The sequence below is a fragment of the Trematomus bernacchii genome, unplaced genomic scaffold, assembly GCF_902827165.1.
Source record: "Trematomus bernacchii unplaced genomic scaffold, fTreBer1.1, whole genome shotgun sequence".
Taxonomy (NCBI): Eukaryota; Metazoa; Chordata; class Actinopteri; order Perciformes; family Nototheniidae; genus Trematomus; species Trematomus bernacchii.
Genome location: NW_022987966.1, coordinates 2,886,456 through 2,908,804, shown reverse-complemented (window position 1 = coordinate 2,908,804; position 22,349 = coordinate 2,886,456). Strand labels below are relative to the sequence as shown.

Below are 22,349 nucleotides of genomic sequence, written 5' to 3'. Positions count from 1 at the left end.
TGTCCTCAGTAAAGTACTTGTGACGCATTGAATGGGTGTTGTCAATGTAACTTTAGCATATAGCCGATAATTATATTATTATTGCATAGTATTGCATTTGTGCTGTTGAGTATTTTATTGTAGAGTTTATATATATTGGATGTATAATTCTACATCTTTTATGTTAGTATAACTGCTAAATAAATTCCAACAGTGCTGGAAAGTACTTACTCAAGTACTGCACTAAAGTACACATTTTGAGGTACTTGTACTTTACTTGAGAATATTCTTTCTGTGGCACTTTATACTTCTACCCCACTACAGTTCAAAGGAAAATATTGTGCTTTTTTACTTCACTAAATGTATTCAACAGCTTTAGTTTATTACATTTTACTATGGATAAAGATTATTAAACATGAAAAAATATGATCTTTTTATAGATCAGATGATCCATTAAGTGCCTAAAACAATGTTGGGGAGACACAACATTAATTGGAAGCAATTTAGCTAATTGTTTAAGCATTTTTTGATGTAAAACATTTCATAGTTCCAGCTTCTCAATTGTGAAGATTTTATGCTTTTTTAATTTACATATCTATCTCTTTTTAATATTTTAGAGGGTTTTTTCTCTGCGATGAGTACTTTTACTCCCAATACTTTTAATACATTTTCCTGATTAAACTTTTATTTGCAACAGAGTATTTTTACAGTGTAGTATCTTAACGTAAGTATTACTGAAGTGAATACTAACGTTATAAAAATATACTAACTTTAAAGCTAAGAATAAAACAATGGAAATGGACCTACTGTGTTAGGTTTGTTCCTAAATACCAGACAACGTGGGGAGCGGTTTAATAGCCTACTACCTGATTTTAAATAATAAACTGAATACACAATAAACCAAAGCATTGTTAGATAATCAGTCATTAGTAGGCCGTGTGACGGTTAACTCAGGTTTTATTTATATAGCACATTTAAAAGCGATTTTTGGTCGAGCCAAAGTGCTGTACATGTAATAAAAACACATTACTACAAATCACAATAAACGACAATAAATTACAACAGATATATCTTAAAAACAAAATAAAAATAAAACACACGGAAAAGTCAGGAGTCGTGCTTAACGCTGCTTCCGGTCACCTGTCGGCCACCTGTCTCCTTGGTTACAACGAATGTGTACCCACGTGAGTGTTTTAACCTAGGCTTCTTTGTGAATCCCGTAACGATGTGTTTGTGCGCAGTTCTCAGGGGTAAGTCAAACTTCCTCATGCTTAGTTATTAATTATCAATGACGAGGCGTCGTGGTAATGTGAAAATAGACTGAAAATGAAGAGTGAGTGCTGAGGGAACATTATAACAAAGAGGGTTACCATGGTAATGACGACGCACAGGGCAGGAGGATAGAGGAGGGGGGGGTATAGTATTAACAGACAGAGACCTCTGACATCCTTCTTACTGCTATCATAAATCAAACTCACCTTATGACGACATAGCCTACATGTATCTCTGCGGACTGTTGACGGACTGTTTGTTGACGGACTGTTGACGGACTGTTGACTGTTGACGGACTGTTGACGGACGGACCCTCCGCAGACTGACGGCGGGTGGCGAGTTCACTGCGGACAGGTGAGTGGGACACTGACGGCGGTTTAGGGTCGGCATCATGAGTTGTGTTAGTCTACAACAACACACATATTCAGGACTGGGGTAATATCAGTGGGCTTAAGTAACTAAGTACATTTACTCAAGTACTGTACTTCAGTAGAATGTTACTACTTTGTACTTCTATTCCACTACAATTCAGAGGTAAATATTGTAATGTTACTTCACTACATTTAGCCTATGCAGTACCTTTAGTTAGCCTACTTTGCAGATTTAGATTGATGATAAACAGTATGATCTACTCTTAAATCAGACTTTAGTTACACCTGGAGTAAATTCACAAGCTACCCTGCAGTATACAAAGTCATTCAAACTAGCTGCACCTTTACCAGCTTTGATAACACTTTAATGATCAATCATTATAAAACATATATAGTATTCTGAAATGGACCAATCTGCACAATGACTTATTTTACTTTTGGTACTTTAAGTATATTTTGATGATAATACTTGTGTGATTTTAGTAACATTTTGAATGTAGGACTTTTACTTGTAACAGAGTATTCCTACACTCTAGTACTTCTACTTTTACTTCAGTATGACTACTTCTCCCAACTTCTGTCAAATGGGTAGAAAGAACAACCATTAAGTCACACAATTCATCGATAATCGGTGTTTAATTATGGAATTGGCTGAGTCCGAATCTCTCAAGTATTGTTTATGATCAACAATCCAAATCAAAGTTAAGGAATATTTGACTAACAGATTATAAAAAGTTATACCAACCACCAATTGACTTTAATTAGTTCAGCTATCCAATCATTTGCATTTCTAGAATAAAACCAGACATTTATTTTTTACTCTTGCTTTTCATTTTCTGGTACTGTATTATTATTTCAGCCCTACATGATGTTAAATGTATACCCTGAGAAATGAAATAATTTGCATTTCTATTCTATGCTTTTTGTTACCATTTTAATCATAACAAATAAATTACTAGATTCATTAATTGTTTTCTTATAAATACGTGCTAATGTGATATAAATCCAAACATTCGATAAAGCCAGTTTAAAAAATAGTTTTTCACTTTGTTGACTGACTGAAGATATTTAGGAGAAATCTGACACAAATGGATCAAATAAGCCCAAACTATCAAAATAGACCAGTGCTTAAAAAATATGTCTTAGGTGTCTTTGATATTTTAAGGAGAATCTTTTACATCTCAATGAGGTGCTGAGCTTGTGATAAATGTTACATTTTTTGACAGGTGACTAGAAAATGGAGAAATATGAAAAGCTGGCCAAAATCGGCGAGGGTTCCTACGGCGTGGTGTTCAAATGCAGACACAGAGACACGGGCCAGATAGTTGCCATCAAGAAGTTTGTGGAATCCGAAGATGATCCTGTCATTAAGAAGATTGCACTGCGAGAAATCCGCATGCTGAAGGTGACAGGAGATTAGTAACACCCAATAGTATCAAGTTGGCTTACATTTAAAACCACACGTTGACACTTGCACGCACACCGGTTCATATGCACTCTTTAGGTTATATGATACTAAGCCACTATTGTAAGGAATGTGTCCGACACAGGTATTAGACACACATAATGTATACTTGTTGTTTCAAAGAGCGATACAGACATTTCAACTTTAAAGGGATGGGAAACAAGCTTTAAGACACTGAATTAAACAAAGAGTGCACACAAAATTTGGAGGCAATTCTGATATAACATTTTAAAAATGAACAGAGTTGGCCAGACTCAAGATCCTTAATAGGTTGTATTTTGTTCAGTATGATGGTGAGTTCTGACACAGTGTCCTTGTTATCTGTTGGTCCTGCAGCAGCTGAAACACGTGAATCTGGTCAACCTGCTGGAGGTGTTCAGGAGGAAAAGACGGCTCCACTTGGTGTTCGAGTTCTGCGAGCAGACAGTCCTCAACGAGCTGGACAAACACCCTCGAGGGTAAGGGAAACACGTCGGCCATGTCTGTGAGTTCCTCTGTGTCTGATCAGTGAGTTGTGGAGGAATCTGAAGAGCTGCATACTTGGAACGCTGAAGATACTCATCCACTTTAATCTTTATAGAAGTGTATCTGTTATCAATTTCGTTCGCACCCCTCTAAGACCCCCTTTACACGAGAACGAAACGGGTTGTATCCGCATAGTTTCTCTTGCGTATAGCCCTTTTATTTACACGAGGCCGTAACAAAACGATAGAAACAGACCCCACAAACGATAACGTGTCCCAAGGTGGATAGATTTGCAAACGGAACGCTCTGGGGGGTCAAACAGCTCCGTGTAATCGCCTCTATACGATCATTTCCCGATAGATGAAGCCATAGCCCCGCCTCTCCCCACCTCTGCTGCTCACTGCTGTAGCATGGTCAGTAGCTACTGTCAGTAGCTACTGCTAGTGCTACTGCTACTGACCATGCTACAGATGTTAGTGCAAAATCTACAGCTCCTCTACCACAACCATCAGCAACAAGTGGACATGGAGAATTACATGGACTACTACATTAATCCACCGCGGGGCATAAACAGAAGGGCAGCCATGGCAACCATGCTCCGGGGTCTTCTTCGCTGCTTTTGGTGTATTTTGTGGCGGAAGTTACAGCGCCACTTACAGTCCCGGCATATGTACTACAGCGTGTCCAGCGCTTTCGAGCTGTCTTGTGTGGAAGTACAGCGCCACTTACAGTCCCGGCATATGTACTACAGCGTTTCCAGCGGTCTCGTGTGAACAGACACGTTAAATGAAACGAATGCATGTGAACGGAATACTTTTTTGAAAACGCATACTGTGCATAAACGCAAACGTTCCCGTGTAAAGGCAGCCTAAGAATTCACCATGATGTGCAGTGGTGGAAGGTACATCTAAGTCCTGTACTTCAGTTTTGAGGCATTTGTACTTTAGTCATGTACTTCCCTTTATGCTACTTTCTACTTCACTACATCTTAGATAATTTAGCAATTTCTACAAGTTAAAACAACTCCGATGTATATAAATTGGTTAAAATAAGCTCTTGACCCGCTACAATGTTAAAGTGCTGCCTACTTATTAACGCATCAGTGATTATCATCAATTCTCTTGTTCAGTATATAAATGTAACACTAAAAGTTTTAACATTAGAACTTTTACTTTAGATATGTTTTACACTATGCTGATGATACTTCCTTCTACATTATGTACAATTCCAATGCAGGACTTTCAGTTTCATTGGAGTATCTATATAGTTTGTATATGTGGGCCTTCTTTTTTAGGGATTATCATGTTTAGTTTAGTCATGTGAAGTCACACAGCAAGACAAATGGTTAGTGGCTGTCGGACCATTCCCTTCTCACAAGGCAGTGCAGCAGAAACTCTAGCTGCTCCTGAAAACAAAGGCGCTGTTGCCGTTAGAGACAGGCCTAAGGTTACCCGGGTGACAAGAGGGTGCGTAAAGCCACACTTCTTGTATTTTATTTTATAATAGACAAGGAAATCATGACTGGTAAATAGGTTTTGTTTGTCTCTGGTCCTCTGCAGGGTTCCAGAGGCTCAGCTGAAGAGCATCGTGTGGCAGACTCTGCAGGCGGTCAACTTCTGCCACAAGCACAATGTCAGTATATTTCAACTGCTAATATAATGTTTTTCTTTGGTCATTTTCATGTGTTTATTCTTAGATTTTCCACACTCGTCTAAAAGGATATATTAAGAGTTTGTAAGGCTGCATTAGAAAAATACTTTAAGCCATATCTACAGTATTTTAAAGTTACATGTTTCTGTAATATTTTCCCTCTCCTACTGTGACAACATGTAAAGAGATGGGGGGGCTAAATCCACAGCCATATAAAAGCTCAAAGTGGTTTAAGAAAGATTTTGTATTTACTCAATTTAAACTGTGTATTTTTTCCACTATATTTTACAGTGTACATATGGCAGCTGATTATTTTTTTAAGATAAACTTGAACACATATATAACTATCCTTACATTTGTATGTGTTTTACAGTTTACTATATTATTTCATATGAAACATTTGATAAAATACAGTTTTTTGCTCTAATATTCAGTTGAACCCTTATTCCAACATTGAATTCTAGTTACATGAGCATCATACAGTATACACAATAATTGTATCACTGTTGCTGCTCATAGCATTGATGGGAATATATTATACTAATTCCCAGAATCTGGCAAACCATCTTATTTGAATAGCTCAGTTTTTCAACACCTTTTCCTGGAAAATGTGTCAATGAAGCTGTCCATCAGGCACCTGTAGACAGTGGTTTGGATACTGAGAAGGATTGCATTAAACAAGAAATGTGCACCATCACAAACCACAGAACTACTCCTACTTAAATAATAGAGCGGTGCAGTGTTGATATATTTTTGTAGGCTGGACCTGGAATTTAGCATCACACATTTATGATACCAACAAAGTTTTGTTCAGCAGGACAATCTCCACATATTAACACCATTTTGTTTTGAAGCGTAAATGCAGAAATAAAAATCTAACGTAATGGCTGCGCCTCACCACCACTAAGCTAAAGGCGGAATCATGTCGGCGTTATGACATTTAGTATTCTCATTTAGCCACTTGTTAGCTATTGTTATGACACATAGATGCTTCGGACATTACAGAGTTGAGTATCTACTGGCGTGTTTTATGTCTTCAAACAAAACGTGAAAAATCTCTTCTCCACGTACCTTATTTCACCATAAAACACGTTTAAAAACCATTGACTTCGTGCATGGGGACAAGAAGCGGCAAATGCTAAGTCTTTTAGGTTTTAGGACTCACTGCACCACTCTTTTCTCACTACAGTTAAGAATAATTCCGGAACTCAAACTTTGCCTTCTACTCCCCATCAGGAGTCATTTAAGTCTCAGTGACTGCAATGCGGTATTCAGTTTCAATATTTGGTGTCTGATCTCTTGCCATTGTTCCTCCATTCCTAATCCCTCAGCCTTAATATCCGCCTCTTCCTATGTCACTAAGAGACTGTGTATCACGTTGCCAAATCCTTGATACTGAGTGTTTATGTTGCAGTGTATCCACCGTGATGTGAAGCCAGAGAACATCCTCCTCACCAAAACCGGAGTCATCAAGCTCTGCGACTTCGGTTTCGCCCGCATTCTGAGTAGGTCATCCAGAAAGCGAGTGCATTTATGTGCATTTAGCGTCTACCTCTAATGACTTATTCAACAAGAAACCGGAATCATCCTCCTGCCGACGGCCTCCTCACTTTCAATGTTTTCAATGAATGCTTTGCATAGGGGGACCGTTCAGGCAGTTAGTGCGTCTCTGTGTAGGGTGTCTCTGTTTACCCTTCGTGCATTAGGTTTCTGGGTTGTGTTACCATACATTAACATGTACTCATTCAACATGCCTTGTAATCCCCTCCTCAACAATGTACCCTATTTAGTATTCATTATTCTAAGTGTATGTGTGTATATACAAGTTATCTCTATCCGCCTACTCAGCAGGACCAGAGGACGACTACACAGACTACGTGGCGACTCGCTGGTACCGGGCCCCTGAGCTGCTGGTCGGGGACACTCAGTACGGGCCCCCTGTGGACATGTGGGCCCTCGGCTGCGTTTTCGCTGAGCTCCTCAATGGGAATCCACTCTGGCCCGGGAAGTCTGATGTTGACCAGCTCTACCTTATCCGAAAAACTCTAGGTATACTGAGGGGCCACGTAAATGGGTTCTTAGCAGGAATAATCTGCTTTTGGGTGCCAAACTCAACATGTGTTTATTCAGACATTCATTAATTGACAGTTAATACGATTAGTAAATGGATTTAAGGGTAGTTCAGTTCTTAAGTTGATGAAGAAATCCGAGATAATTCAACAGTTAATGATGGATTTGTCTTGCTTTTACACCACAAACAAAGATATCTACCTTTTGGAGCAGTCTTGGTCAAGTTGATTGATCATTAATACAATAGCTTTCACACCAGTATAAGCTTAGTCAAACAGGCAAATACATCAAAGGTTGTGTGAACTAAAATGAACTATAATGTAAGAAGAGCAATGTCTCTTTCCAGAAAGATAACCCTCAGACCTTGGTGTGAGATACCTGCCAACTGTCTCACTGCACATAAGGAGAGAGACAGGTTGACAAGAAAATGCTTTCTACATTAAACTGCTCACAACAGGTCTGTGGACTATATTTAGTATTTGGGTCAAAGTGTGTTTTTTGGGCGATGTAAGCACCGCGTATAGTTACAGTACATATACTTTCATTATATTGGAGAGAAGTCACACATTTAAGGCCAATAGAGTGGTGCAGTCATTAGTCCTGAAACCAGGAAAAGACTTAGCATTTAACCTCTTCCGGTTTCCTCATCTCAAAGTCAACAGTTTATTGAACGTGTTTGTGGTTAGAAGCCTGAAATAAGGTCTGTGGTTAACACGAGCTGAAGAGATGTGTACGTTTTGTTTAACGACATAAAATACGCCAGTAAAATACCCCACTTGTGAATGTCCAAAGATGTTATGTGTCTTTAAAATGGCGGTTGCTGACAAGTGACTAAATGAATCTACTAAACGTCATCACCCCGACATAAGTCCCCCTTTAGCTTAGCGGTGGTGATTCGCAGCCATGCAACTGTGATGTAGTTTGTTTATTGCCTAATGTTAGCTTTTTATATATGCCAATCGCATTGATGCTTCAAAAATCCCAAAGGGGTGTTAATATGAGGATTATTCTGCTGAACAGAACGTGTTAAGTATCATAAACCTGTGTTGGCCACAAAGCTTATTTTCTGCAACAAACCAAAATGCAATGGGGAATACTCTTTGCTTTTTGTCGAGGGAGCCCGTTGCGATGCTCACTTTCGAGTCTGGTTTAATATAAATACGTCATCACTGCACCACTCTATATTTCCAACACTCTGCAGCACACAGCAAAACAATCTACATTGATAAATAAGACAGGTAAGTGGAACAGTATGTATTTTTGATTTGGGGTTGAACTGTTCCTTAAGGGAACCTCACAAGGAAACTTGGCTTTTCTTCAGTGGACTTTGTTCTACATGGTTTGTTTAACCGGCATAGATCTTGGTTAAACATTTTTGAAAAGTCTGTTCAGCTTAGTTAACCATTTACTCCCAGAAATGGACACACAGAATAAAATAAATGGTACTGGTTGATGATTTTGTTGATCTCCTTTCTGACCTCAGGTGACCTGATCCCCCGGCACCAGCAGGTCTTCCGCTCCAATGTTTTCTTCAGCGGAGTCAGTATTCCTGAACCTGACACGACGGTACGAATCCTGTTACCATTGAGAATGCACATGTTATTATTGGGGAGGCCAAGGGTTCTTGACGTCATCATTTTCCATTTATTTCTGCTATTAGGAGCCTTTGGAAAAGCGCTTCCATGGCATGTCTCTTTATGCCCTCCAAGTTATGAAGGTATGTATTCTTTATTATATACATATATAATACATCGTTTTCTTTTTTAACCAGATTTCACTCCAGTTTTCCCCTTTCATATTGTACTCAAACTCTACTTCATAGCATTTCCATTTATTTTGTATACTGTTTATATATTTTGTTTCAGTTTAAAGATGATTTATTACAGTGTATCCTAACTTATTCTGTATATTTTATATTGTGATCAATAGATTCTCTATATATAATTCGACTGTTGATATGCAGGTTTGTGTTTATTTCTTTGTTTATTATATTTTTAACTCACGTGCAATGCCCTGTAACAAACAATTTTAAATGTTCGGATCAATAAAGATAATTCAAGAAATGGTGCTACAGAAAATTAAGGCTATTATGTGTGAGCTTATTTTAACAAGTGTTGCCATTACATACTGTAGTTTGTCCAATCGAAGGCCTTGATAATCTCAAGGCACATTTTTCTTCATTTTCTTTGAAATAACTAATATTTTGAAAACCAACCCTCTATGTTCACTCTGTGAGCAGTCCTGCCTGGTGATGGACCCGTCACTCCGTCTGTCCTGTGAGGAGCTGCTGGAGCTGCCTTACTTCCAGGAAGATGGAGTGAACTGGGGCCGTGAGGGGGAGCGCCTGGGGAGACGACATGACAAAGGCTCCCGACGAAGACAGCCTGGGGTAAGTGTGGGGAAATCCTCTCATGACCCCAAATTGACAGACTGTGCTTGCTGCTTCAGCCACGCATACTGTATCACTGTACCTATACAGGCTCAATGAACATACTGCTATAGGTTAGTTTATATATTCTTAGTATGTTCCTAACACTAATAATATCATACTCGTCTTTGTCCGACACAGAGGCTGCTTTCATGAAATGACTTCAACCAAGGGCAATAAAGAGAGTCGGATCTTGTACTTGAGTAAACATAAAAATACCACAGTGTAGAAATACTGTTGAAGTTTGAGTCCTGCATAAAAAATGACTTAACAAAACATTTATCGGCATCCAAATATACCTAAGGTACAAAAAGTCCTCATTATACAAATTGGCCCATTTCAGAATAATATACGTTATATTTTGGGATCCTAATTATTGATTACATTACATTACATTGCATTTAGCTGACGCTTTTATCCAAAGCGACTTACAATAAGTGCATTCGACCAAGAAGATACAAACTTGAAGAAAACAGAATCATATAAGTACATCAGGTTTCATAGAGCCAAAACATTTCAGGTGCTATTCAACAGGCTTTAGATAAGCCAGTCCTTTATTAGTATATAAGTGCTTTGTTAGTAATTGTATTGCTCGAAGTGGAGTCGAAAGAGATGAGTTTTTAGTCTGCGCCGGAAGATGTGTAAGCTTTCTGCTGTCCTGATGTCAATGGGGAGCTCATTCCACCATTTTGGAGCCAGGATAGCAAACCGACGTGTTTTTGCTGATGGGAACTTGGGTCCCCCTCGCAGTGCGGGTGCAGCGAGCCGTTTGGCTGATGCCGAGCGGAGTGCACGTGCTGGGATGTATGGTTTAACCATGTCCTGGATGTAGGAAGGGCCAGATCCATTCACAGAATTGTACGCAAGTACCAGTGTCTTGAAGTGGATTCTAGCAGTTACTGGAAGCCAGTGAAGGGAGCGGAGGAGCGGTGTGGTGTGGGAACATTTTGGAAGGTTGAAGACCAGACGAGCCGCTGCATTCTGGATGAGCTGCAGAGGTCGGATGGCACATGCAGGTAGACCAGCCAGGAGGGAGTTGCAGTAGTCTAGGTGTAAGATGACGAGAGCCTGGACCAGAAGTTGCGTCGCTTTCTGGGTCAGGTGGGGACGTATCCTCCTGATGTTGTAAAGAGTGTATCTGCAGCAGCGGGTTGTAGCAGCGATGTTTGCAGTGAAGGACAGGTTGTTATCTAGGGTCACACCCAGATTCCTTGCAGTCTGAGTCGGGGAAACAACAGATGGGCCGATGGGCCGTTGATTGTTAGGTCAAGGGTGGGACACTATTTTCCCGGAAAAAAAAGCAGTTCAGTCTTGTCAAGGTTGAGCTTGAGCCTGTAGTTTATAACATCGGACGGGTTGAGAGTGGGTTTCTTTAGGAGAGGGTTTACTCTTGCCTCCTTGAGACTGTTTGTAAAGTGACCAGAAGTTAGAGAAGTATTGATGAAATGCGTGAGAAACGGTAGAATATCAGGAGCGATAGACTGAAGGCGGTTTGAGGGGATAGGTTCCAGAGGACAGGTGGTAGGACGGGCAGAGGTAATGAGGGTAAGAACCTCACTTGGAGAGAGAGGGGAAAAGGAGGCTAGTGTGTGGGTGAACGGTGGGACTGGTGACCCAGTGGTGAGTAATGGTGAGTCGGAAAAAGAAGAGCGAATATCATCAACTTTTTTTCAAAGTAGTTAACAAAGTCGCTTGGAAGAAGGGAGGAGGGGGAAGGGGCTCTGGGGGGTTCGAGGAGGGTGGAGAAGATAGAAAATAGTTTGTTGGGATTGGAATAGGAAGAATGGATCTTATCTTGAAAGAAAGTGCTTTTTGCCTGAGAAATCGAAGATGAGAGAGAGGAGAGGAGAGCTTGATAGGTTAGGAGATCGTCAGGGTGTTTGGATTTCCGCTCAGCTGCCCGAAGGATGGTTCTATTAGCACGCAGTGAGTCATTTAGCCAGGGAGCAGGAGGGGACTGACGAGACTGCCGAGATGTGAGAGGACAGAGAGAGTCCAGAGAGGATGAAAGAGTAGAGAGGAGAGTTTCTGCAGCAGAGTTTGGAGGCAGGAGTTGGAACGAGTTAGACGAAGGGAGGGCTGAGAGCACCGATGAGGTAAGAGTAGAGGGGGAGAGGGAATGAAGGTTACGGCGGACAGGTGCAGAATTAGAAGAGATTAGTTTGTTATGTTTGGAAAGGAGTAGAGAGAATGATATGAAAAAGTGATCCGAGCAGGGCTTGAGCTTAAGGACGTCCCGTCGTCCGAAAAAAATAGGGTCGGGGATTATAAAAAATAATTTTTGGACGAATTTGGGACGAGAGTTAAAATAAAAATACCCTGCTAACTCTACTACGAACGGCGATGAAAATGAAACTGACTGCACGTTTTGTGTAGCACACAGTTATTAAACCTCAACATAAACACACACGCACAAAACATTTAGCAAACCGCGAAATACACACACACACACACACAGCCTGCAGGTTTCGCCAACTCAAATTTAAGACTTTTTAAGACCTTTTTAAGACCACTTTGAATAGAATTTAAGACCTATTTCACGGCAAGAATGTATGAAGGAAAATTGCTATGAAAGAAGAAATACGTCCCATAATTACTTACAAAGTAAATGTATTCATGTTCAACATAAGAACAATGACTGAACAATACATAACAGCATAACAGTACAGAATTGTGTTAGCGTGTTAGACAAAAAGTGTGTCTCTGTGTGTGCTTGTGTGTGTGTGTGTTAGGGCTGTGCAATTAATCGTATTTTAATCGCAATTACGATTTTGGCCTGCCACAATTACGAAAACAACATAATCTAAAAAAACGATTATTTAGCTTTGCTAGGTTGTGACAGTGCACTACAACATATTTGATCTAATTAATTTTAGTCTAATTTATTTTTATTTATCATATTTATATATGTTTAGTAGCTTGTGGAAGTGCGCTCCAAAATATTTGTTGATCTTGTTTATTGGTATTTATTATTTTGATATTATTTATTTAAATGTATCATTTATTTAATTAATTTTTGTATTGGTTTTTCAGTTGAATTATACGCTCAGGGTAATCAACAGTTAAAAAGATACTGTTCAAATTATTATTTGTTTTAAAGTTCAATAAATGGATGTTTTCAAAGTCAATTAATAATCGTATTTAATAATCGTGATATCAATTATTTGATTTTTGCCATAATCGAGCAGCCCTAGTGTGTGTGTGTGTGTGTGTGTGTGTGTGTGTGTGTGTGTGTGTGTGTGTGTGGTGTGGTGTGGTGTGGGTGTGTGTGTGTGTGTGTGTGTGGTGTGGTGTGGTGTGGTGTGTGTGTGTGTGTGTGTGTGTGTGTGTGTGACAAGCACTATATTCAGAGCTCTGCTGCCTTGGCTACAGTCTTTCATCGTTGCTGTTGTATGATTGGTGTTTAACTACGGTATTTAGCGTCTACAGCACCTCCGCTTTTAGGGTTGACGTAGACCCAAACGTCGCCCGGAGGTCCCCCGGTGTTGTTGCGGGAGCTGCTGCACTAGCTAACGCTGCACTAGCTAACGCTGCATTAGCAAAACAAAGGCTAATTTCTTTTGCAAAAGGTGCAGCTGGCTTCAAACACATTCCCCTCAACTGGTTACGGTTGAACTTACACTTCCCCATACTGGTTACTTTGCAGCCCGGACATTTCCCCCAAAACACATTTAGACGCGATCGCAACACAGAAGTACCTTTCAAATCCGATAATTTTTAAGACCTTCTAAATCATATTTAAGACCTTTCTTTTTTTTTGGGTCATATTTAAGACCTTTTTAAGGCCTTAAATTCAGATTAAGACTTTTTAAGACCCCGTGGGAACCCTGCACACAGCTGTGCCCGCGAATTCCTGGCCCGCAAATTCGTGGGTCTAGCTATGTACTGAGTGTGTGTATTTTGCCTTGAGTGATGTACAATGACAATGGCATCCCGTGGAGGAATTCTACAATTTTTTACCGTTACATCACGAAAACGCACAGCAGAACCAAACCCTGGAGCGCCGGCCTCTTTATTTACTTACTCCTCTTCATCCCCTATGGGCAGGGTTGGGAGGGTTACTTTGTAAATGTAATCAGTTACTGATTACTGAATACATGGCTCTGAAAGTAATCCAAATACAGTTACAGTTACGTGTCATAAAAAAGTAACGTATTCAGATTACTTTTAGATTACTTTTGGATTACTTTCTTTTTCCATCACAGATGGGTATGTTTTGGTGTACAGGAGACACAAAAAGCAAAAGGAAACTGAACGTGTTTTTACTGTTTTAATGGCTTAGCACAACTGAAACATAACATCTGAAACGATGTAACAACATAATACACTTTTTGGGGATGCAGCTTGGGATGTGAGGAGTGAGGGACACGGCTTAGAACGGGCGTGTCGCCTTCTGTCCTGCCAGTGTTGGCAGGACATTAATTAAAATGTCGAACTCGGACTTCATTTTAAGGACATTTCGGCCTGGGGTGTAGAGCTATATATTTGTTTAAAGGGCCCATGTCATGGCCATTTCCACTGATCATAATTCCATTGTTGAGGTCTACTAGAATAGATTTATATTGTGCAATTTTCCAAACTCACATTGGTTTCTCATACAGCATCTCTGTAAACTACGTGTATTCACTGAATTTCACTCTCTGCCTTTAACGGCTCGTTGGAGCTCCAATAGCTCCAGCCCCCACCCTCCCTGTGAGCCCAGTGTGCTCTGATTGGTCGGGACGTTGTGAATCGCGCTGAGCTCCGTGGAGGTGTGGTTTCCTTGTTTAGCGATACACAGCCAAACACAGCCAAACTCATCCTGAGCACACACAAACTCACAGCCGAAGTAAAAACAATAAGTGTGGCTTGATATTGCGGGTACCGCATGACGTTAAGCCGTACCCGGAAGAAACATTGGACAATGACGTATCAGTGACGAATCTCCAACGAGGCGTTTTGGGGAGGTATTTTCTGTGTTAGAGTTTTACTCGCTACAGGGTGTACTTTGAGGGTTTTTGACTCTGCACACCGTTTACATGCATAAAAACCTTCATAACACACAAGGGGACGGGTAATAACTGGAAAAGCATGACATGGGCCCTTTAAGCACCGGATTGGCAAAACAGGAGAGTGTGTGTACCAGTCTGCCTTGATCTATGAATTCATGTCCGTGACACTCACAGTATCTGCTGCCCACAGCTGTTTTATAGAAGGAAAACCTCCTTCACTTCATGAAATCTCTGCAGCACCAGGAGGCAGCGGGAGGGTTAACTCAGCCTCTGAGAAGAGGAGCGTGCAGTGCCTTTCACTGTGTTTACCTTCAGAATAATTAGAAAGGCTAAAGAGCGACCGCAGGCTGATGTGTTTTAACCACACACACCTCTACACACACACACACGCGATTTAAACGCAGACTTTTGTTCCTCCATGTTTCGTTGTTATTGTTTCACTGAGCGGAGCCGCACATTTTTTTTCAAACGCTCCCTTTTTTGGTCCATCTGCGGCGGTAATAGGTTTTGTGCGCTGTGATGATTCGGCTGTACCTTTAGTAATGAATATTAAATGTTGTGAGGAAATCTTTCCACCAATAATTCCAATAAGTAATCCAAAATGTATTCACTTCAGGTTTACGAAAGTAACTGTAATCAAATTACTCGTTTTTCAAATGTAACGCGAGCTGAATACATTTACTTGATTTTTGTATTCTGATTACGTAATGCCGTTACATGTATTCCGTTACCACCCAACCCTGCATATGGGTAATAAGGCTGAGATGAGAACTCTCCATCGTATTTAGTCCTTAGCAATATGCTGCGCCTCTCCCCATGTAGGGATGGGTACCGAGCCCCGGTATTAAGCGGGCCCCGGGCCGGAATGATTAAAGACAGTGGTAACGTTAAGCTCCGACGTTATCTGACTTTTTATCGGTACTGGAGACATTTAAAAAATATATTTCATATGTATTATTGCTACATAAACATTATATTGCAGTTTTAGTTTCGCCAACTCTAATATCCAATAAGACTACAAAATGCGTCTATGATGTATTTTCGATCTTATTTTCGATCTTTCCAATCCAGACGAGAGATCTCTCTCTCCCGTCTGTGTGCGAGGGGGCGGGGCAGTTTGTAAAGGTCTCTTGACTGTGTTACAGACTGCTGGTTAGTGGTTACTCTGGGTTCTGTCTTCAGGAGTGTTGGATTTTTTTGATAATTGGATGGGACTTGATTGGATTCAATATTAGAGTAACTTTCTCGTTTGTGTGTTTTTTTTAAATATATTTGGCCTTTGTTTATGTGATTGACTGATTTACTCAAATAAAAAGGTTGATGAATTATCATCTAATGATTTGTATGATGTTTTATTTATGTTAAAGGTCACTTTGAATGATTTTAACTAATGATAATGTAGAAAAACTAATATTTTAAATTCGGGACAGTCCACATTAATTTCGGGACGGCTTAGATTGTGGTTCCGGGAGGATGGTGAAAAAAGTTAGTCGAGAGCCCTGGATCCGAGGTGTGAAGCGGGTTTACAGAGAGGTTAGGAGTAGTGCAGTTCCTTGAGAATATGAGATCAAGGACATTGCCAGCTTTATGAGTTGGTGGGGATGGAGACAGTGAGAAAGCAAAGGCGGTTAAAATAAATGTTAGTTCAGATATCTTCTCTGTCTGGAGGTTGAAGTCTCCGAGAAGTACACTGGGAGGGCCAGTTTCAGGGATGTGTGAGAGGAGATTATCTAATTCCTCCAAGAAGTCTCCCAAGGCGCCTGGTGGACGGTAGAGAACAACAATGGTTAATTGTATAGGATGGGTTACAGTAACGGCATGGAATTCAAAGGTGGAAGGAGAGAAGTTAGGTAGTTGCTAGAGGGAAAAGCTCCATTTGGGAGAGAGCAGGAGACCAGTGCCACCTCCTCTGCCAGTGGGTCTGGGTGTATGGGTGAAGGAATATGCTGTGGAGAGAGAAATGAAGTCAGCCTTAGGAACAGCTGACTGGCAGTTCCAAAGGCCACCTGTAACTAGATGTTGGATCTCAGTGGAGCATGTGGGATAGACGAGAGCAGGAGATGCACGGGGCCAGTAATAATTGCGAAGGGACACATATATTGATGCATTAATGTATTTTTTGCAGGTAGTAAAGTGGAGCTAATTTAACTACTTTATGCATTGCTGGGTAGATTGTGATTTTACTTCAGGTATAACTAAATCTAATGTACAGATAAAGCACCCTACCGATGTGGGGCCGTGATCGGCACAGGGTGGGCCCTCGCTGAAAGGAAAACCCCCCGCATGACTTGATACGCCCCCTTGATAAATTATAATGAAACCAGCTGCAATGGATCATGGATCCACCAGGAGGAGCAGTGATTAAAAAGCTGCCACACTGGAACTCATGTGAAATAAACAGCTGATAGGTATATCTGATATAGCGGATCTTCACGGATAAGAGACATGTAATAATTTACAAAACATCACCTTGTTTTTATATAACAAAATAATGTTGTTTAATCCACTTTGGCGTACTACAACTACACAAATAATCGGTTTGTTTTTTCATCAGGAAATGCAGCCCAGCTCAAACAAATGATTTTAAATCATCATCCTCACGATCATTTAATGTATCATATGTTCGCCGAATTGACATGAAAGCATTAACAAATATGAATTTGTTGTAGTCAACTTCATTAAAACTTTATTAACGTGCCTAAACTCAGTAATTCACTAAAAATAGGTTTATTTTTAATGGAGCCTCGTCGTTTCACAACAAGTGGGATTTATCTTGTATTACTATATTGTAGCATATCGTTTTTGATTCCCACTTTCACGGATATAATCATATTCTGCATTGAATAAGATACATTTAATCATTTAAAAAAAATCGTATTTCGTTTCTATTAACGAAATATATGTGGTTTAATCCACGTGAGTTTACAACTACAAAAATAATCGGTTTGTTTTTGTATCACATCCGACGGGAGGAAATGCAGCCCGGCTCTCACTACCGATTTGTAATCATAATTGAATCATCATCTTCACGATCATTTAATGTAGTAGACTATCATATGTTCGCCAAATTTACATGAAAGCACCAACAAATATGAATATGCTGTAGTCAACTTCATTAAAACTTTATTAACGTGCCTAAACTCAGTAATTCACTAAAAATAGGTTTATTTTTTAATGGAGCCTCGTTATCTCACCACGGGCAAACAATCATATTTACAGTGTTAATAGTTTACTGTATTATTAGTGTTTAATATTACTGCTATAACAATCACACATTGAGTTCATTGTTGTGCAATGATAAAATCAGACCGTTGTTTTTTTAAATAGTCTGAATGAAACTCGGCAGCTCTCAGGTGATCAGCTGATCAGCTGTGTGTGACTCTCTTTGTTTACACAACTAATGGCCCATCAGCCACAGCAGTAAAGTTGAACTGTAGGTTTGGGTTTGCATATTTATGCAGTGATCTATCTCTTCCTCTCTGCCGCAGAGCAGACAGCTGAGCGCTGTCACAGCGGACCATGGCTGTAAAGGAAGAGGGGTGTCTAGTGATTGGCTTAGAGCTTTCGCGACTGCAAACATTTTTAAACAAACAAACATTGACACACATATTTATTTAGATATGTTTTAAACAAGTTTAAATAAAAGGCTGGAGTGTTTCTTGCTCTGCCAGGTACAACAAGTGGGATTTATCTTGTATTACTATATTGTAGCATATCGTTTTTGATTCCCACTTTCACGGATATAATCATATTCTGCATTGAATAAGATACATTTAATCATTTAAAAAAAATCATATTTTGTTTCTTTTTAACGAAATAAATGTGGTTTAATCCACGTGAGTTTACAACTACAAAAATAATCGGTTTGTTTTTGTATCACATCCGACGGAAGGAAATGCAGCCCGGCTCTCACTACTGATATTTAATCATAATTGAATCATCATCTTCACGATTATTATAAGTTTCACTTTCCTTTTTATTTAAATTCCAACCTTGGTAACGAAGAATATGTTTCTCTGTTGTCCACGTTTATAAAGCATAAAACAACACCACCAGAGCACGGTGCAAAGTATCTAGATAGAATACGGCGCTGGGTTTACAGTAGTTGTTGTTTTTATTATACATCAATGTAGTCCACTGTATAGAAAACTGTAGTTTCCCCACAGCAGCGGACGCACATTCATGACGTTCGCTGGCGCATCATAAATACGTTGATAGTGTAAGTGCAGTCGGATTCTCAAAGCACTGCAGTCTCTTCTCCTAAAGCCTTTTGAATTCTCCTATCCACTATTAATTAACCCTGAAAGGGTCTGTCGGCCATCATCGGTGTGACAAAGCTCTACCATCCCCCCTCTGTTAACAAGAGATAGTATGTTGCGGACTCTCTTTTGGCGCATTTCCACCATGGCGCGGAGCGCGGTTTAAGTGTGATGTGTCGTGCCGTGCCCGTTTTTGGTTGCGCTTCCACTAGGCCTAGTTACGGCCCGGCCCGGCCCGGGGCCACTTTTTCACCTCTTTTCTGGCCCGACAAAATTGTGGTTCTATCGGGGCCAACAAACAGGGCTGAGTCGGGCTGAGTATGCTAAACTAGAGAGAGAATCGCTGGCAAGGAGGCTACAACTACAACAAGATGAACATATTTGACCGTGATTTAATTGTAATACACGTTTCAAAATGATGCCGAAGTAACAACATACTGATACCGGTTAGTAAAAACCATGAATTAATGCTTTGGCAAGTTTGCAGACAGACGGCAGGTGAAAAACCTTTTAAAATGCGTGTTTTCTAGATGGAGATTGGCTAAGCTAACTCAATATATGTTCCGACCGTCCACACTCACAACAACGGCCTATACAGACATAAATAAAGCAGCGACTGTACTCGCCATGACACAGGCAGTCTGTGGTTTGTACTTGTTTAACTTTTGTCGAGTTTCTGAACATATATAAGGAGCTGTGAGCTCTGAGTGCTAACAGCTAACGGCTGTGTTGTTTTTCTGGGGTTCTCATTGAAGATGACGTCACGGCTCCGCCTACACTGCGTTACTATAGTAACTACCCCAGTTCCTAAACTGTAATGGAAGCGCAGCATGAAGTGAGCCGGCCCTGTTAAGGCCCAACGCGGCCAAGCAGTACCGAGCGTGGCCGAGGCCGACCGTGTGGTGGAAATGCGCCATTTGTTTCAAATAATTGCCCATCGGAATGTGTCAAAAGTCTCCCATGGGGGATGGGAGACTTTTGTCACATTCCGATGGGCAATCGGAATTACATGCAGGGCAGCATTGCCGGTCTGAAAGTGTCTCTGGAAATATCAAACATTTAATTAAAGTTTTAAAAACAGTGACAAGTTAAAATCAGAGGTGGAAGAAGTATTCCGATTATTTACCTAGGTAAAAATACGTGTTAGAAGCAAATGTCCTGCATTCAAAATTGTCAATTGCCCAAGTGAAAAGTATTATCATCTGAAAGTAAAATGAATCATTATGTTATTAGTATTAAATACATATAAGTATTTGTACAACTTATATTTAGAAATACTCCGTTGTAATTATTGATGCATAAATGTGTTCATCCATTCAATGTGGCATCTGCTATAATGGGGTTAATGTATGATATTACTTAATAAGTAATAAATAAACACATTACTGTATAATACGTGATAATGTATGAGTTGATTTACTTCGATCTACTGTACTGTGTACACCACAACAATATTACAAAAAAAATACTGCATATTAAAGCAAACTATTGTAAAGGTAAAAGTATGAGCATAAAAAATAAAGAAGTGTAAACATTTACATTATTATGATTATTTAATATATAAAGACTATATATTATTGAATTACAATTAAGATAATAAGATTAGATATACTTTATTTGATCTAAAATATTGATGTTTTTTCATTATAGTAGCCTGTGAAAACCATAACAAATAAGGGATTAAATGCTACAGTATTCAGCTAACACAACTGCAGAGCTGCAAACATTGCAAACAAACTATGGTCTCCAACACCCAGTTGTCTTTGTGTATTTGTGAATGAAGCGCCATCTCATGGTTAAATCCTGAAATTGAACAAATGGGGAAATTTGGCAACGCCCTCTTAGGAAATAGTGGGAGGGCTTGAATCTCCCAGCCACTGGGATCCGCTGGGTTTTTGGTTGGAATCCGCTGGGTGGAGTCCTATCTGGAGTGCTACATCTGTATAGGTTGATTATATTTTATATCAATAATCTGAATCTGCAAGGAAACTAGTAACAAAAGATATTACATTTATGTAGTGTGGTAAATAGTACACTATTTCCCTCTGAATTGTAGTTGAGTAGAATAGAGTGGTGCAGTGATTACGTATTTTTATATGCCGACCCGGAAGTTTCAATGGATAGCAAAATAAGATCTGTGATTTAAAAAAAGCAAGTGTTTATGATAATTGACACGTTTTATTCATCAGGATAGTCTCCACAAAAACATTAAGGCTATAAAAGTCGTCTCATTTCGTCACTTTTTAGCAACCTCTGATTTTATGACACATAGAATCTTCGGAAATTGACCAGTGGGGTATCTACTGATGTATTTTAACATGTAGCGAAACACTCTTAGACTTACGTAAACAACAGACCTTATTTGAGACATCTAACCAAAAACACGTTTAAAAAACAAACATTTACTTTGACACGAGGGAACAAGAAATGCAACTAATTTCCGGGTTTTAGGACTCATTCCTGCAACACTTTATTATTACTTAAGTAAAATACTTAAATAAGTGCTCAATTACATTCTACGACTGATTTTAACTTGCATGGATCTAAACAAACCTTTCTTTAACGGACACCTTAATAAGTAGAAAACATATTTTTTATGATAGTTCCCCTTTCCTGTTGTCTAAGATAGACATCCTGAAAAAAGCATCAAGTTAACCTTTTTTTTTCTTGTCTTCCCCTTTCCTTTCTCTAGGCTCAGTACCTGCCTCAGTTACCCAACAGCAACATCTCACCAGCTCCAGATGTTAAGAAACAGGTGAAGCATAAATATCACCTGCCCAACATTTAACAAAGCAACACGTGTGGGCTGAGCTGAAAAAAGGCTGACTCATGCTAAGCTTTGTGCGATCATTTGAATACAGTAAAATATATTGTTGTTGTTGTGACAGTGAAAATGTGTATTTTGAGTCTGTGATCACGTCGCATTTTTGGCATTATCACTTGATATTATTTACTCGACAAACAATTGTTAGGTCATTTACAGATGCAGGTGCAACACAGTCTCACTCCCTGATAGTCCAATAGTGACGCTATGTTGAAACCAAGTGCTTCAACATAGTTAACATTGCAGGAAAGTTGATTGTCAAGTCCCAAAACAAACCATGCAATATATTAGACTTTAAGTACTTTGTCAGGCTTAATATTTATCTCTAGATACCCCCAAAGCTTTTTGCTTATATGTATTTAAAAGAAGACCTTAAAGGTGGGGTAGGTAATTTTGGAGAAACCAGCTCGAGTGCGCTAGAATTTGAAAATACACAGCCGGAAAAAATCTGCCACTTTCTTACAGAGCCCCTCCTCCAACACACACGAACGCGCACATGACCAATGAGGGCACGAGATAAGTTTGTGCACAGATGGAAGGCTGACAGGCAGGTAGGCCATCCAGTTATTTTAGCC

The 22,349-nt window shown here is 39.7% G+C and overlaps 1 protein-coding gene across 5 annotated transcripts; it reads left to right on the top strand.

Moving 5' to 3' along the window:
- The first annotated feature begins 1,088 nt into the window (after positions 1 to 1,088).
- LOC117471060 (cyclin-dependent kinase-like 1) lies at positions 1,089 to 22,082 on the top strand. 5 transcript variants are annotated; one of them, XM_034115840.1, is made up of 10 exons: positions 1,089 to 1,163; positions 2,849 to 3,027; positions 3,424 to 3,545; positions 5,112 to 5,184; positions 6,617 to 6,707; positions 7,051 to 7,251; positions 8,756 to 8,838; positions 8,933 to 8,989; positions 9,512 to 9,661; positions 21,643 to 22,078. In XM_034115840.1, exons 2-10 carry the CDS (start codon positions 2,860 to 2,862, stop codon positions 21,736 to 21,738), a joined length of 1,041 nt encoding a protein of 346 aa, XP_033971731.1. In that variant the 5' UTR covers positions 1,089 to 1,163; positions 2,849 to 2,859; the 3' UTR covers positions 21,739 to 22,078. The 5 variants fall into 5 exon arrangements, with proteins under 5 accessions (XP_033971731.1, XP_033971730.1, XP_033971734.1 ...); XM_034115839.1 differs by having other exon boundaries at positions 1,149 to 1,229; XM_034115843.1 differs by lacking the exon at positions 1,089 to 1,163 and adding an exon at positions 1,296 to 1,605 and having other exon boundaries at positions 3,427 to 3,545; positions 21,643 to 22,082.
- The last annotated feature ends 267 nt before the right edge of the window (positions 22,083 to 22,349 follow it).